Source organism: Salmo salar, unplaced genomic scaffold, assembly GCF_905237065.1.
Source record: "Salmo salar unplaced genomic scaffold, Ssal_v3.1, whole genome shotgun sequence".
Taxonomy (NCBI): Eukaryota; Metazoa; Chordata; class Actinopteri; order Salmoniformes; family Salmonidae; genus Salmo; species Salmo salar.
This window is the reverse complement of record NW_025548030.1, coordinates 264,601-282,367: the sequence shown is the minus strand read 5'-3', so window position 1 is coordinate 282,367 and position 17,767 is coordinate 264,601. Positions and strand designations below refer to the sequence as shown.

General features: G+C 42.2%; 1 protein-coding gene across 1 annotated transcript; it reads right to left on the bottom strand.

Moving 5' to 3' along the window:
- Window positions 1–246: 246 nt before the first annotated feature.
- LOC123732603 (histidine-rich glycoprotein-like) lies at window positions 247–1,434 on the bottom strand. Its single transcript, XM_045711874.1, has 2 exons — window positions 687–1,434; window positions 247–298 (listed from the first exon to the last, which is right to left on the bottom strand). Exon 1 carries the CDS (start codon window positions 1,425–1,427, stop codon window positions 1,047–1,049), a length of 381 nt encoding a protein of 126 aa, XP_045567830.1. The 5' UTR covers window positions 1,428–1,434; the 3' UTR covers window positions 247–298; window positions 687–1,046.
- Window positions 1,435–17,767: the final 16,333 nt, after the last annotated feature.

The window sequence follows — 17,767 nt, the reverse complement described above, 5'->3', positions numbered from 1 at the left end:
TGTGAAAAGAAAGGTACAATGAGGGAGGTGAAGAACAACAACCAGACAACTCCTCTCCTCTTCCTGTCCTTCCTGTGAGCTGCTCGGCTAAATGGACTCCATCTCTGGAAGGGAAGAACAACCAGACAACTCCTCTCCTCTTCCTGTCCTTCCTGTGAGCTGCTCGGCTAAATGGACTCCATCTCTGGAAGGGAAGAACAACAACCAGACAACTCCTCTCCTCTTCCTGTCCTTCCTGTGAGCTGGCTCTCCTCTTCCTGTCCTTCCTGTGAGCTGCTCGGCTAAATGGACTCCATCTCTGGAAGGGAAGAGAAAAACAACACATACAAGCTTAACATAATAGAAAACCATAAAAGGTGAGATTTATGTTAACTAAATACTGCTTGTATAGTGTAGTTAGAGGCATAAATATTGGAACAGTGCAGTAAAGTTGGTAATACTTGCTGTTTACTCATGGAATTTGTATTTCAGAGATAAAGATGAATATGACAGGAAAATATTTAGACAGTAAACTGTTGTTTAGGGATATTTTCTAACCTAGAAACAACAGCTGTACATTTGCCTCATATTAATACTTTGATCTGAAATACCAATTAGCCTACATGAGTATACTGTAAAGAATTACCTACTTCACTGTGGCAACACTTATGACACTACCTGTGATGTGGAGAAGAAAAAAAACGTACCATTGAACTCGGCTTGGAAAAGCAGCTGATACATTTTAACTTTGACTGCTGCTTTTCTTTGCTGAGGCAGCCTCTTCAGGGTTGTGGCACCAGGCTCATGGCAAAGAGGGTCTCTTCATCCTCCTTCCTGTGAGCATCAGGTTGGGCTGCATCCCTCTCGACGGCTTGGAGGAGCCTCTGCTGAAATGAGTTGAGTGGATCTGGAACCTTCGATGACGCCTGGTGTGACGTTGTTCCTCTTCGTTTCTCTCTCTGTTTGTCTCCACGGCCACATCCTGTTCAACGAGGTCCTCAGTGGTCACTTCCGTGAGGTTCATAATAATCTCAGGTGGTCCTAGATCCAGAGGTGCTTCCTCCATTTCATCGTCTTCCATGGCTGCACCGATGGTGGTGATACTTGTGGATGATGTAGACATTGTAGAGGGTCTCGCAGCACCGATGGTGGTCATACTCGTGGATGATGTAGACATTGTAGAGGATCTCGCAGCACCGATGGTGGTGATACTTGTGGATGATGTAGACATTGTAGAGGGTCTCGCTGCACCGATGGTGGTGATACTCGTGGATGATGTAGACATTGTAGAGGGTCTCGCTGCACCGATGGTGGTGATACTCGTGGATGATGTAGACATTGTAGAGGGTCTCGCTGCACCGATGGTGGTCATACTCGTGGATGATGTAGACATTGTAGAGGGGTCTCGCTGCACCGATGGTGGTGATACTCGTGGATGATGTAGACATTGTAGAGGGTCTCGCAGCACCGGTGGTGGTCATACTTGTGGATGATGTAGACATTGTAGAGGATCTCGCAGCACCGATGGTGGTGATACTCGTGGATGATGTAGACATTGTAGAGGGTCTCGCTGCAGCGGTGGAGGCGATGGTCGCAGTTGTAGGTGACATTGAGGGTCTTGATGCACCGGTGGGGACAACACTTGTGGATGATGTAGTAGAGGGTCTGGCTGTAAAATTGCCACTCGTTGCCCTAGGCACAATAAATGGATCCAGAAAAGAAAGAATGTGGCAGAAGCGCCAAGGCTGCTGGCCTGAAGCTGCTGACCCAGACCTCTTCTTCTCTTTCTCTGCCCTTCTCTCTCTCTGATACCTGTCCCTGAGTCCTCTCCACTTCCTCCTCCAGTCTTCTTCTACATAGACATGATAAGCCAAACCATTACCTAGCATACCTATAGTTATTAGATAGCTATCATGGATATGTCACCTACTGTACACACAGACACACACACGGTTATCTGACCAAATTATCAGGGGTACAGTAGTATCTACCATTTCTAGGACTATTTATGACATACACACTCACTCTTTCAAACATGATTATTTGGTAAAGTTATCAGGGGTAGTAACTAGCATCATTTATTTGACTATTTCTTTCACACACACACACCTCATTGGCTAGGTTAGCAAGCTAGGTTAGCTAGCTAGCTAACTAGCCACATCTAGCACGTGCTCACTACTAAACTGACCTGGCAATCCTACTATCGTGGACACTTGTCTCCAAGCAGCATTTTTTGTGTTTATGTCCCTGTAGCTGTCAGCAGTTGTGTCAAAAAGACACGGTTTTGAGGATACTGCGAAAATGATTCTCTCCTCCATGTGTCCAACCGCATGCGACCATCTGCAAAAGGTACCTGCATCAGTATCGTTGCCTAGCTGCGCAAAATGTTACGTAGCAGTGATGCAATGACGCAGTCGGTGTGTTCGAAGCGTCAGTATAGTTGCCTAGCTACGCAAAATGTTACGTAGCAGTGATGCAATGACGCAGTCGGTGTGTTCGAAGCGTCAGTATAGTTGCCTAGCTGCGCAAAATGTTACGTAGCAGTGATGCAATGACGCAGTCGGTGTGTTCGAAGCGTCAGTATAGTTGCCTAGCTGCGCAAAATGTTACGTAGCAGTGATGCAATGACGCAGTCGTTGTGTTCGAAGCGTAAGTGACACGTTATACAAAATAAGAATTGTTCTTATCAGCCTGACTAGGGCTGGGCGATATATCGATATAAAAAATATATCGATATATATTTTAAATGTGATATGAAATTAGACAATTTCGCATATATCGATATAGTTCAAATGTACGCTTTGATCCTTGCTCCAAGCAAGCTGCAGACCCGGAGCTCTCTGCGCTGCTCCCCGCGCCTCCTCTTTCATGCACAGAGGGCGGAGGGGCAGGAACAGAGCGGAGCGGAGCGTTTTGACGAGGAATTGGTTAGTAAAAGAAAAAGCATTGGCTCAGTAATTTGGAGATGGTTCGGATTCAAAGTATCAGATGAGCAACAAAATCACGTTATATGTAGGCAGTGCCATAAAAAAAAGTTACAGCCAGGGGTGGAAGCACTACAAATCTTTTTCACCACCTAAAACAGTGGCACAAACTGCAATACGAAGAGTGTGTGAAACTGCGCGCTGCAGAAGCCCCAGCCGCAAGCCGTCGACAACCCGGAAAAGCTCCAGTCCCGAAACAAAGCTCACTGCAAACTTCATTTTCCCGCAGTGAGCCTTTATGAAAAGAAAATTGGCAAGTGGTGTACTATAACTACAGCGGTGTCCTATCACATTGCTAAATATATGGTCCCTGTTGCAACTGTGGAACAAGTCGGATTCAAAAAAGCTACTGAAAACTATGGACCCGAGATATGAGCTTCCCAACTACTTTACACGAGAAGCACTGCCACAAATGTCCACTGAAGTCAGGCAGAGCCTTGCTGACCGGCTCGCTAACGGGACCCATTTTGGCGTTGACCAGCGATATGTGGTCGAGCAGGACAATGTGAGCCTTTACATGAAGCGTGACATGTTCACTTCATTCAACGACTGGGGGAGATGAAAACAGCGTCGTGTCTCCAAAACAAGTTATTTCCCCCCAGGATCACACCGGTGAGCATATAGCTGAGGCCTCGCAGGACGCAAGCTGGGAAACTCCAAGAAAAGCATCCGGTTGCTATAACAACCGCCAACGGGAGCGACGTGGTCAGAGCGGTGGAGCTGAACGATGAGGATGCAGTGCTTCGGTCAGACTACACTTGGCTATTGGGGAGTGCAGTGTTTTATTAAGGAGTATTCACATATTTTACTTTAAAGAAAAAAACATATTAAAATATTAGTTTTTTATTATTTTTCCTTTGTGTCTGTCTGCAACTTGTTTTGTTTTATGCTGCTGTCTTGGCCAAAGATTGATTAATAAAACACAAAACATAAAGTGTTAAAAGTAAAATCACTTACAATACAGGATGGTAGATTTCAGAACCATATTTATTAGGTTATTGGATAAGAATTAGTGATGCATTGATGTGTTTACCACTTTAATGTTACAGCTGGTAAAGGTGAGGTAATTATGACTTTAAAATGCTGGTTAGCCTGTTGATATCATCAAGGTAACATATTTAGTTATTATGATAGACTATAGTTTTTTCTCTGGATTGAAGAGCCAACTGCAAAGTAACTAGAAACTAATGTTGACACGTAGGTAGGCCTAAACATTGTGGAGTTTTTAGTGGAGTAGAAATATGAAGTAGCATTAAATACTAAGCATAAATACTAAGAACAACAACAAGAACGAAACATCAGTAAATGTACATACAGTATAGTCATCATTTATAAATTATACACAAATAATAATACATACAAATCACTTACAGGATTAAAATTCACAAAATAAATGAATATAATATTTGATATTTATGATTAGGACTGGCGTTGATTAAAAAAAAATAAACTATGAAACAAGAAAATATTAATGTAGAATATTTCTAAAGCTTGATTTTGGAAAGCACTTAGTTGTGTGAGTGTGTTAAAGTGAAAACAGAGTCAAATTTCTCGCATAAGCACATTTGTTTAATAGTTTTTTTATGTTTCTGACAGGACATGGCATGAATGACAAGCGCGTCACCCGGGCCATTTCTCTGTGCAAGAGAATTGTAAGCTGTTTTTGGTACAGCTGGAAGAAAAGGAGACATCTTGCTGAAGTCCAGATTCAGCTGGGTCTGCCAAGTCACCAACTCATAACCGAGTCTGCCACACGCTGGGGATCAAGGCAGCAGATGATAGAGAGTCCTGGAGCAGGAAGGAGCACTGGCCAAAGTCCTGTCTAATGACAAAAGACCAGGCACCTTGTCCCTACCTGGCAGGACTTAGAGGTCCTAGAAGCAGTCCAAAAGGTCCTGAAACCTCTCCAGGACTTTACCGATGCTTTGTCAGGTGAGGAGTACGTCACTCTATCATATGTAAAACCTGTGCTGCACCTTTTTAACGACAGTCTCCTGGCATGTGAAGAGGGTGATAGCGAGCTTTGCAAATCGATCAAGACCAGCATTGTTGAGTACCTCAACCGCAAGTATTCTGACCCAGCCACTACTGACCTATTGGAGATGGCTTCATTTGTGGATCCACGCTTCAGGGCCACCTATATCCCAAGTGAAAAAGTTGATGCATTGAAGCACAGAGCTGTCTTGGAGGTGGAGACGCTACTGGCTGATCAGAGCAGCTGTCAACCGCCTTACCTACGTGTGCCAACTGTGCCTGAGCCTGCAGATGGAGAAGCAGCAGTGGCACCAAAAGCTAAGACACTGGCAAGCTTCTTCAAGCAGCGCACAGCCACCACCACTGCACCACCAACCAAGAGGGAGGCTATTGAAAATGAACTGTCAAGTTACTTGCAGTCAGCAAGTGTGGAGAGTGACACTGATCCCCTCAAGTGGTGGAAGGATCATGAAGTTGTCTTTCCAGCTCTGAGCCACCTGGCAAAAAAGTATCTCTTGGTACCAGCTACCAGTTCACCCTCCGAAAGGGTTTTCAGCTGCAGTGGCAATATCGTGACCTGCCACAGAGCATCTCTGAAGCCGGATGCCGTTGACAGGCTGGTGTTTCTCGCACAAAATCTTTAAACGAAGGAGGACACGCTTGTCTTCTAATGTCTACCTCAAGACAGCATTACTGTTTATCAAAGTAAAAAAAGAGGGGGAAAATGTTTATTGAGTTGATAGTCTGTTTCTTGTGCAACTGGTTGAGGCTGTTCAGATAAGAAATTGAGTTAACAAAAAGCAAATGGTAATCTCAGGCTGATGTTTAAAAAACATTTTCTCAAACTGAGCACTTTATTTTGTTCTTTATTTATATATAATTGCTGCCCTTATTAGGGTTTGTCATATTTTATTATTTTGTAATGTTCGTTATTTGCATCTGTGGATTTGTTAGAAAGGAGAAGAAATCTGTAATTTGATTTTAATAAGCCATTTAAAGTTGTCAAACTAAAAAAAAAGTTGACTTTTCTCATAAATATATATAATATTTATTTCAGAAATAGATAGGCCTATTTTATTTTATAGGCTATTTTTGTTTAAGATATTTGTATTTATTTAAATGTTCACCTTATGAAGCTTTGATTTCCAAAAAGGTCGTCCTGTTGTTCTACAGTGTTTATGTTTACATGTTATTGTTATTTGAACAGCTGAGCATTTAATCTGAACCAGGTGAAGAGCCCTGTTTATTATTTATTCATTTGATTTTTCAACTGTTCACTGAAATAGCCGCTTTCAATAAAACTACTTGAGACATGTCATATCTGGCTTTTACTTTGACTTTGAACATTTGCTCTCACTTTGCGGAAGAAATATCAGGATATATATCTTATATCGATATTCAGACTAAATATATCGGGAAATGACTTCTGGTCCATATCGCCCAGCCCTAGCTCAATACAGAGAGGAGCACCACACCCTTTGTAATTGGATGTACAGTTCACATACAAATCCATTATGCAATTACAGTGACAATATCTCACCAACCTACCCACTGCCCCATCATCCTCTAACTTTCCTCATCCTCCCCACTCCCTCATAGGTAAAGTAATTACCTACCAAAAATACAGAGAGAACCTCATGAGAGAGCTGTTGGAGGAGCACCACACCCTTCGGCGCCCCTCCACTGGACTCGCCCTGCTGTAGACAATCCCCTACGCCTCACTGCACGGCATTTTCCCTGCAAAGTCCCTCAAACTGCTGCTCAAGGTCGTCGCACACGGAGGCACTGCAAAGTCTGCCTGTCTGGCGCCAGGAGAAGTAAGCAGAGGAAGATGACAAAATACATGTGTTTAGCTTGTGATACACCTCTATGTATTTCACCATGCTTTGAGGAGTATCACATGCTCAAGCATTATTGAGCACATCTGCAGCAATAAGTGACTGACTGACCTGACAGGTGACCTGCCATGATACTATGCCTTTAGAGGTGGGGGTGGAAATGCAGTTGTTGTTCAGTCACTGCATGAATATTAAATATGGGTTATGCATATTCCATTTTTTTTGTCCTCTAGTAAAACAAGTTGTTGTTGAACCAACTACCAATACTTCAATAAAATAGACGACTATTACATATTGGCCTATGTGTTTTCTTGCTGTGTTTCCATCCAGTAAAACTGTTAAGGAGAGAACGTTAGCATACAAAAGCTGTCCTCAATCTTCAGCTGGAAAGATGTCCAGTTCCAGTTATGATGTTGGCAAATACTGTTTGTGGTTTCTGAAAGTACAGAATAAAGAGGAATTATTCATTAGAATACAATATAAGGATATAGCAATAAAACAATATTACAAATAACATAAAAATAGTTTATTGCATTGACAAAATCCCAGATTTGAGTTCTAACAGTAAGAAAGTAACTTTTGAGCTCCACAAGGGGGCAAGGCAGGGCAGAACAGAGCCATGCTGAATAGACCACATAAACAAACCATGGTCATATGTTTTATTTTATTTAACTAGGCAAGTCATTTAAAATGCTGTATAATGCTTGAATTTTAATTTTGAGATTATTTTGTTGTTGTCCAACCAATCCCTTTTACAGTCATACCAACATGATGTATATGATACTTTATCAGTGTTTACAGTCATACCAACATGATGTATATGATACTTTATCAGTGTTTACAGTCATACCAACATGATGTATATGATACTTTATCAGTGTTTACAGTCATACCAACATGATGTATATGATACTTTATCAGTGTTTACAGTCATACCAACATGATGTTTATGATACTTTATCAGTGTTTACAGTCATACCAACATGATGTTTATGATACTTTATCAGTGTTTACAGTCATACCAACATGAAGTATATGATACTTTATCAGTGTTTACAGTCATACCAACATGATGTTTATGATACTTTATCAGTGTTTACAGTCATACCAACATGATGTTTATGATACTTTATCAGTGTTTACAGTCATACCAACATGTCTATTATACTTTATCAGTGTTTACAGTCATACCAACATGATGTTTATGATACTTTATCAGTGTTTACAGTCACACCAACATGATGTTTATGATACTTTATCAGTGTTTACAGTCATACCAACATGATGTTTATGATACTTTATCAGTGTTTACAGTCATACCAACATGATGTTTATGATACTTTATCAGTGTTTACAGTCATACCAACATGTCTATTATACTTTATCAGTGTTTACAGTCATACCAACATGATGTTTATGATACTTTATCAGTGTTTACAGTCACACCAACATGATGTTTATGATACTTTATCAGTGTTTACAGTCATACCAACATGATGTATATGATACTTTATCAGTGTTTACAGTCATACCAACATGTCTATTATACTTTATCAGTGTTTACAGTCATACCAACATGATGTTTATGATACTTTATCAGTGTTTACAGTCACACCAACATGATGTTTATGATACTTTATCAGTGTTTACAGTCATACCAACATGATGTATATGATACTTTATCAGTGTTTACAGTCATACCAACATGATGTATATGATACTTTATCAGTGTTTACAGTCACACCAACATGATGTTTATGATACTTTATCAGTGTTTACAGTCATACCAACATGATGTTTATGATACTTTATCAGTGTTTACAGTCACACCAACATGATGTATATGATACTTTATCAGTGTTTACAGTCACACCAACATGATGTATATGATACTTTATCAGTGTTTACAGTCATACCAACATGATGTTTATGATACTTTATCAGTGTTTACAGTCATACCAACATGATGTATATGATACTTTATCAGTGTTTACAGTCATACCAACATGATGTATATGATACTTTATCAGTGTTTACAGTCACACCAACATGATGTTTATGATACTTTATCAGTGTTTACAGTCACACCAACATGATGTTTATGATACTTTATCAGTGTTTACAGTCACACCAACATGATGTATATGATACTTTATCAGTGTTTACAGTCATACCAACATGATGTATATGATACTTTATCAGTGTTTACAGTCATACCAACATGATGTTTATGATACTTTATCAGTGTTTACAGTCACACCAACATGATGTATATGATACTTTATCAGTGTTTACAGTCATACCAACATGATGTATATGATACTTTATCAGTGTTTACAGTCACACCAACATGATGTTTATGATACTTTATCAGTGTTTACAGTCATACCATGAAAAGATCAGTTATCCTCTAAACTAAAAACACAGACAAATCACTTCAGGATGAAGAGAAAAATACTTTTGTAATATATTACATTTAAACAAAGTTACTTACAGTCATGCGTGTATACATGTTATGTTTGTGTGGCCGTGGGAATTGAACCTACAACCCTGGCATTGTAAGCTCCATACCACAAGTAGCAGCAGAAAAAAAATATTATTTGCTTAATAAATGCCGTAGGTTAACAAAGTCCAGAGATATCAGGCATGTTTTCACATGGTTCGGTAGTTCTGCTCTAAGGTCCAGACATGGTGGGGTAGTTCTGCTCTAAGGTCCAGACATGGTGGGGTAGTTCTGTTGTAAGGTCCAGACATGGTGGGGTAGTTCTGCTCTAAGGTCCAGACATGGTGGGGTAGTTCTGTTGTAAGGTCCAGACATGGTGGGGTAGTTCTGTTGTAAGGTCCAGACATGGTGGGGTAGTTCTGCTTTAAGGTCCAGACATGGTGGGGTAGTTCTGCTCTAAGGTCCAGACATGGTGGGGTAGTTCTGCTCTAAGGTCCAGACATGGTGGGGTAGTTCTGCTCTAAGGTCCAGACATGGTGGGGTAGTTCTGCTCTAAGGTCCAGACATGGTGGGGTAGTTCTGTTGTAAGGTCCAGACATGGTGGGGTAGTTCTGCTCTAAGGTCCAGACATGGTGGGGTAGTTCTGCTCTAAGGTCCAGACATGGTGGGGTAGTTCTGTTGTAAGGTATAATTTTATTATTCATTTTGACATATTGTTTGGGACCACTTTTTTTGCTCTGTTTGAAGGCTGTCAGCTTCTTCTCAGGAAGAGAATCACTTAGCCTTTCGACTAATGATCTCAGGTTCAGCCACCAGGGGGCACCCACCCTCCATGAAAACTTTCATAGGCTCTCTTTCACTCAGTAATCATGTAACAAGTCGACAGGCTCCCAGAGGCAGGGCAATCAAAGGCTCCAACTCACTGAACTGCCCATCAGCCCAGCCATTGTTATTATTCATACTGTTTGGAAACAGGTTCTATTCAGAACCTCTCAGACTAGAAAATATAAATCATATTTACTATAGTGTTTTAAATTGTTTGCATCTGTGATAACTTTATGTAATATATCCTCTCTCTCTCAGGATATGAAAAAGGCCGACCACCTCTCGCCCAGCCATTCTAACAGTGGAAGCCAGGATCTGTGAGAAACTATGATAATAAACTATATAGATCACAGTGGTGTGGAGACCAGCCAACACCACTATATAGATCACAGTGGTGTGGAGACCAGCAAACACCACTATATAGATCACAGCGGTGTGGAGACCAGCCAACACCACTATATAGATCACAGTGGTGTGGAGACCAGCCAACACCACTATATAGATCACAGTGGTGTGGAGACCAGCCAACACCACTATATAGATCACAGTGGTGTGGAGACCAGCCAACACCACTATATAGATCACAGTGGTGTGGAGACCAGCCAACACCACTATATAGATCACAGTGGTGTGGAGACCAGCCAACACAACTATATAGATCACAGTGGTGTGGAGACCAGCCAACACCACTATATAGATCACAGTGGTGTGGAGACCAGCCAACACCACTATATAGATCACAGTGGTGTGGAGACCAGCCAACACCACTATATAGATCACAGTGGTGTGGAGACCAGCCAACACCACTATATAGATCACAGTGGTGTGGAGACCAGCCAACACCACTATATAGATCACAGTGGTGTGGAGACCAGCCAACACAACTATATAGATCACAGTGGTGTGGAGACCAGCCAACACCACTATATAGATCACAGTGGTGTGGAGACCAGCCAACACCACTATATAGATCACAGTGGTGTGGAGACCAGCCAACACCACTATATAGATCACAGTGGTGTGGAGACCAGCCAACACAACTATATAGATCACAGTGGTGTGGAGACCAGCCAACACCACTATATAGATCACAGTGGTGTGGAGACCAGCCAACACCACTATATAGATCACAGTGGTGTGGAGACCAGCCAACACCACTATATAGATCACAGTGGTGTGGAGACCAGCCAACACCACTATATAGATCACAGTGGTGTGGAGACCAGCCAACACCACTATATAGATCACAGTGGTGTGGAGACCAGCCAACACCACTATATAGATCACAGTGGTGTTGAGACCAGCCAACACCACTATATAGATCAGTGGTGTGGAGACCAGCCAACACCACTATATAGATCACAGTGGTGTGGAGACCAGCCAACACCACTATATAGATCACAGCGGTGTGGAGACCAGTGGACCACTATATAGATCACAGTGGTGTGGAGACCAGCCAACACCACTATATAGATCACAGTGGTGTGGAGACACGCCAACACCACTATATAGATCACAGTGGTGTGGAGACCAGCCAACACCACTATATAGATCACAGTGGTGTGGAGACCAGCCAACACCACTATATAGATCACAGTGGTGTGGAGACCAGCCAACACCACTATATAGATCACAGTGGTGTGGAGACCAGCCAACACCACTATATAGATCACAGTGGTGTGGAGACCAGCCAACACCACTATATAGATCACAGTGGTGTGGAGACCAGCCAACACCACTATATAGATCATAGTGGTGTGGAGACCAGCCAACACCACTATATAGATCACAGTGGTGTGGAGACCAGCCAACACCACTATATAGATCAGTGGTGTGGAGACCAGCCAACACCACTATATAGATCACAGCGGTGTGGAGACCAGTGGACCACTATATAGATCACAGTGGTGTGGAGACCAGCCAACACCACTATATAGATCACAGTGGTGTGGAGACCAGCCAACACTACTATATAGATCACAGTGGTGTGGAGACCAGCCAACACTACTATATAGATCACAGTGGTGTGGAGACCAGCCAACACCACTATATAGATCACAGTGGTGTGGAGACCAGTCAACACCACTATATAGATCACAGTGGTGTGGAGACCAGCCAACACCACTATATAGATCACAGTGGTGTGGAGACCAGCCAACACCACTATATAGATCACAGTGGTGTGGAGACCAGCCAACACCACTATATAGATCACAGTGGTGTGGAGACCAGCCAACACCACTATATAGATCACAGTGGTGTGGAGACCAGCCAACACCACTATATAGATCAGTGGTGTGGAGACTAGCCAACACCACTATATAGATCACAGTGGTGTGGAGACCAGCCAACACCACTATATAGATCACAGTGGTGTGGAGACCAGCCAACACCACTATATAGATCAGTGGTGTGGAGACCAGCCAACACCACTATATAGATCACAGTGGTGTGGAGACCAGCCAACACCAATATATAGATCACAGCGGTGTGGAGACCAGCCAACACCACTATATAGATCACAGTGGTGTGGAGACCAGCCAACACCACTATATAGATCACAGTGGTGTGGAGACCAGCCAACACCACTATATAGATCAGTGGTGTGGAGACCAGCCAACACCACTATATAGATCACAGTGGTGTGGAGACCAGCCAACACAACTATATAGATCACAGTGGTGTGGAGACCAGCCAACACTACTATATAGATCACAGTGGTGTGGAGACCAGCCAACACCACTATATAGATCACAGTGGTGTGGAGACCAGCCAACACCACTATATAGATCACAGTGGTGTGGAGACCAGCCAACACCACTATATAGATCACAGTGGTGTGGAGACCAGCCAACACCACTATATAGATCACAGTGGTGTGGAGACCAGCCAACACCACTATATAGATCACAGTGGTGTGGAGACCAGCCAACACTACTATATAGATCACAGTGGTGTGGAGACCAGCCAACACCACTATATAGATCACAGTGGTGTGGAGACCAGCCAACACCACTATATAGATCACAGTGGTGTGGAGACCAGCCAACACCACTATATAGATCACAGTGGTGTGGAGACCAGCCAACACCACTATATAGATCACAGTGGTGTGGAGACCAGCCAACACCACTATATAGATCACAGTGGTGTGGAGACCAGCCAACACCACTATATAGATCAGGTCTAATTTTGGGTTAGTTCGACTAATTTTGGGTTAGTTCTCTCAAGAAGATCTAAAGGGAAACCCATCTCAACATGACGGAGAGTAAGTCATTCAGGAGTCCCTGACCTTATCTTCTCTCAAGAAGATGTCTGGTAGGCCCATTTAAATACCTTTTTGGACATTTCAAGACAGCAGATGTTTGAGTTGGGTCTATTAACACAGCTGTGAGTTGTTATTTTTTTCATTTTTTCATTTTTGACAAAATGAGCACTCCTGGAAGTGACAGATTTTGACTCATATTGAGTGATAAGACTGAGCTATTTAAAAACACTTTTTCAACATTTCAAGATAGCAGTTCAGTTTGATCTTATTAAAGACAGCTGTATAATTTTTTTATTCATTTTGACATATTTTTTGGGACCACTTTTTTTGCTCTGTTTGAAGGCTGTCAGCTTCTTCTCAGGAAGAGAATCACTTAGCCTTTCAACTAATTTTCAAATGATAGGATGCCTATTTTAAAACACTTTCTCTACATTTCAAGATAGCAGTTAGTTAATTTTGAGCATATCAAAGACAGCTGCAACTTTACATATACCACACCTCCTCAGTCCTTATTGCTTATTAGAACACATAAGTGTATTATAAGGCATTATAAAGGTCATTAAAATAATTATAATATGTACTTCATAGAAAGTGTTACCCTTTATATTCTAATAACTCACATTTTAAGATTCATTATTTCATTTATTCCATGTTAAGGGCTCTAACCAAGGAACAAGACTATTTGTCTCCCTCTTGCTGTTGCATGCAGTTCCTCTCTCTCTTCCTCCCTCCCTCTAACCCCTCCCTCCCTCTAACCCCACCCCTCTGGCAGAACCAGGAAATCCATCCCCCTTCACAAACTGTCTTCTGAGGAAACGAAACTGATCTGAGTCTCTGTCTCGTCTGTCTGTGTGAGAGTGAACAACCGTCCAAATGGCTCAACAGGGAGTTCTGCTGGACCAGGACCAGTTCTGTTGTTCTGTCTGTCTGGATCTACTGAAGGAACCAGTCACCATCCCCTGTGGACACAGTTACTGTAGGAGCTGTATTGAGGGCTGCTGGGATCAGGATGTTCTGAAAGGGGTCTATAGCTGTCCTCAGTGCAGACAGACCTTCAGTCCGAGGCCTACGCTGAGTAAAAATAACATGTTGGCTGAGCTGGTGGAGAAACTGAAGAAGACAGGACTCCAGGCTGCTCCCCCTCCTGCTCTGTGCTATGCTGGACCTAGAGATGTGGCGTGTGATGTCTGCACTGGGACCAGAAAGCAGAAAGCCCTCATGTCCTGTCTGGCGTGTCTGGCCTCTTACCGTGAGACTCACCTCCAATCTCACTACGAATTTCCTGCTTTGAAGAAGCACAAGCTGGTCAAAGCCACCGCACAACTACAGGAGAAGATCTGCTCTCATCATGACAAACTGCTGGAGGTTTACTGTCGTACCGATCAGCAGTGTATCTGTCTGATGTGTACAATGGATGAACATAAAGGCCATGATACAGTGTCAGCTGCAGCAGAGAGGACTGAGAAACAGGTAAGACCAGAACAACTTATTGGTGACTGTCTGATAAACAAAGAATTAAAGATGCAGTAGGAACTAAGGCTGTTTGAATATGAGATCATTCAAATGAAATGGATCCTCAGCAGAACAAATATGAACACAAACCTTGAGTATATAGATATGTTAACCCAGATTCTCCAGATGTATCACCATTTTATAATGTCAAACACTATTATCATTCTGAATGCCCTTTTATGAGTCCAAAGTTCAGTCTCAACCCGTTGATACATGTAGTCCTACCATAAAAACTATAATCATTCACATAGCAACAAATAAATATCATTTAGTAAATGGACCATCCATTTTTTAGACCTTCCTCTCTATGGGCCCTATGTCACATTACTATACTATTGATCTACTGGACTAATAAAGCTTGATAGCTCATTGAAGAGTGATTCTCCACAGAGGCAGCTGGGGATGAGTCAGCAGAAGGTCCAGCAGAGATTCCAGGAGAGAGAGAAGGAGCTGAAGGAGCTCCAACAGGCTGTGGAGTCTCTCAAGGTGAGTATTGTTGACCAGAGGAGACACACCATTTCACCTGTCCCCTCCATCATGTATTTATATTATAGTCCAGTTGAGGCAGGTGAGATGCCTTTGGATATACTGACGTAATAAATTGTCATTAGCTTATTGGGTTGAAAGGCTGTGAGGTTGAGCATCCCACTGCTACTGTTCTAGATGACTGTTGGGAATATACTAGTAGACAAGGCAGTGGTTTTGGTTGGACAGTTGGAAAGCTTGCTGATGAGAGTAGTTTCAGGGAGTTGGAGGTTGGCCCTTTCTGTGGTGATAGGGGATGTTCCTCCATGGTTACTCCCAGATCCTGTTGTTGATCTAACCTTGGTAGACAAAAGGAAAAGATTGGGTCAGAAGTCAGTGATAAAGGGAAACTGGTTGACAATTACATTGGTAGAAGTTGTTATGCTTTTTTACCTCTTTTCACAGATGGATCCAAGGGCCCAGATAGTGGGCCCACAGGAGCAGGTGTTTACCTTCCTGAATGTGATGTGCAGATATGTAGAAGACTAACAGATGAACTGTCAGTGTACTCAGTTGAACTGTTGGTGATAATAGTTGTCCTCCAGTGGGTGGAGGACGAACAACCTGTTAGAATTATAGTATCCTCAGATTCTCTGTCTGTATTGAATAGTTTATCATCTGGTAAATCTATTAGGAGTGACCTACTATTGGAGGTGTTAATGTTATTATGGAGAATTGAGAGAATGGGTCTAGTAGTGAGATTCTGCTGGGTGCCAGCACATTCAGGTGTGGAATGGAATGAAATTGTAGACTAGTTAGCTAAAATAACTTTAAAACAAGATATAATATATATTAATGTTCCACTGGGTAGAGGTGAGGACAAATGTGAGATCAGAGACATTTTGATAGATGTGTGGCAGAAGAGATGGGACTCTGAGCACAAGGGACGGCATTTATATGCCCTCCAAAGAAAGGTTGGTGGACCAAGGTTCAAAGGTCAGATTAGGAAGGAAGAGGTGTTGTTTCCTCGATTGTGTTTAGGACATTGTACATTGAACTGGTCCTTCCATCTGGTTGGCAGCATGTGAATGGTTTGTGTCTGGAGGGTATTGTCAATGAAACGGTGGAGCATGTGTTGTTATAGTGTTGTAAGGATGTTGAAGAGAGGGAAAGATTGAAGTGTAGGGTCATATTGAGGTTGGATGGGGTTGGGGGGTTGGAAGGGATTTGGGGGATGGGGGAGGGTCTATTAGAAGTTAGTAGGGATCTTTTTATTTTCTCAGAAGTACTGAGTTAGGTAGGAGGATTTAGAAATGGTGTAAACCGTGATTGAACACTCCAGCACAGTAGGAGGCGCCACGCTCCTTTAACGTTGGTTTGAGGACCGCCATTATACCATAGAAGAAGAAGAAGTTGGTAACGTGAGGTTTTGTCGTTCGTGAAGAGTGCAGCTATTCTTTTGCCTATTTTCCAAATGTATTTTGTCATGGTGGGAGGGTTTGTTTATCGGTTTCCGCTGTTTATCGGTTAGAGTTGAGGAGGGAGTAGGGTAGTTTGATGTCCTCAACCGAGTGGAGAAGAAACGCTGTCTCTTCAGGTGCGTTGTGGAGAATGGTGTGGAGGAATTATTGATCCTGGTCGGTGAACAGGTGGGAGAGGAACATATCCACTCTGTATCCAGAATGAACAAGGCGGTGGTTGTGGTAATGTAAAAGGTGAGTCTTGTTACCCGGCTAGTTACCAGTATGATTTATGTGAGGGGTTGTGTTGGTGCTGATTTCGACAAGAGTAGTGGTGTCTAATCTGCCTCCGTTTATTACCACCGAACAGATCCGTAAAGAGTTGGTTCGTTTTGCTAAATGTGGAAGTGTTTTTCTGAACGAAATTCAAGGTTAAACAGGGGAGGGGTGGTACACAGGGTTTGTTAGCACAGAGGAGCCCAGTGATATAATATTATATATATAATATTACTATATGTCCCAGCTGTTTGCTGTGGTTTTGAAGTAATTCTCTTCCTGCCTGCGTTAACCTTGTAGGTTTACCTCAGGTAACTTATTATTAACTATCCTTGTAGGTTTACCTCAGGTAGCTTATTATTAACTATCCTTGTAGGTTTACCTCAGGTAACTTATTATTAACTAACCTTGTAGGTTTACCTCAGGTAACTTATTATTAACTAGGTTACAGCTACTTGGTGAGGAAGCTCACTGTTCACCTGTTTATAGATTGTAGTGACCTACAGGGATGGTTGGCGCAAAGCCTTCAAACGTTAAACATGTTCTGATCATGGTTAACTGTATATCTATATTTTTATATATAAAAAAGTGTAAATTATCAACAAATCGCATGTCCCTGTTCTCTTTTTCAAGATGTGGCCGATTTAAACAGTCAGAAAAAAGAATAAAAAGAACTAACCTTTTTTATTTGTTTCTAAATGGCTGCTGGGTAATATGATAATCGTTGAAATCTGTTGGTTCGT

Excerpts from the sequence above, each read along its gene's own strand:
- LOC123732603 (XM_045711874.1), bottom strand. The coding sequence starts at position 1,427 with ATGTCTACATCATCCACGAGTATCACCACCATCGGTGCAGCGAGACCC.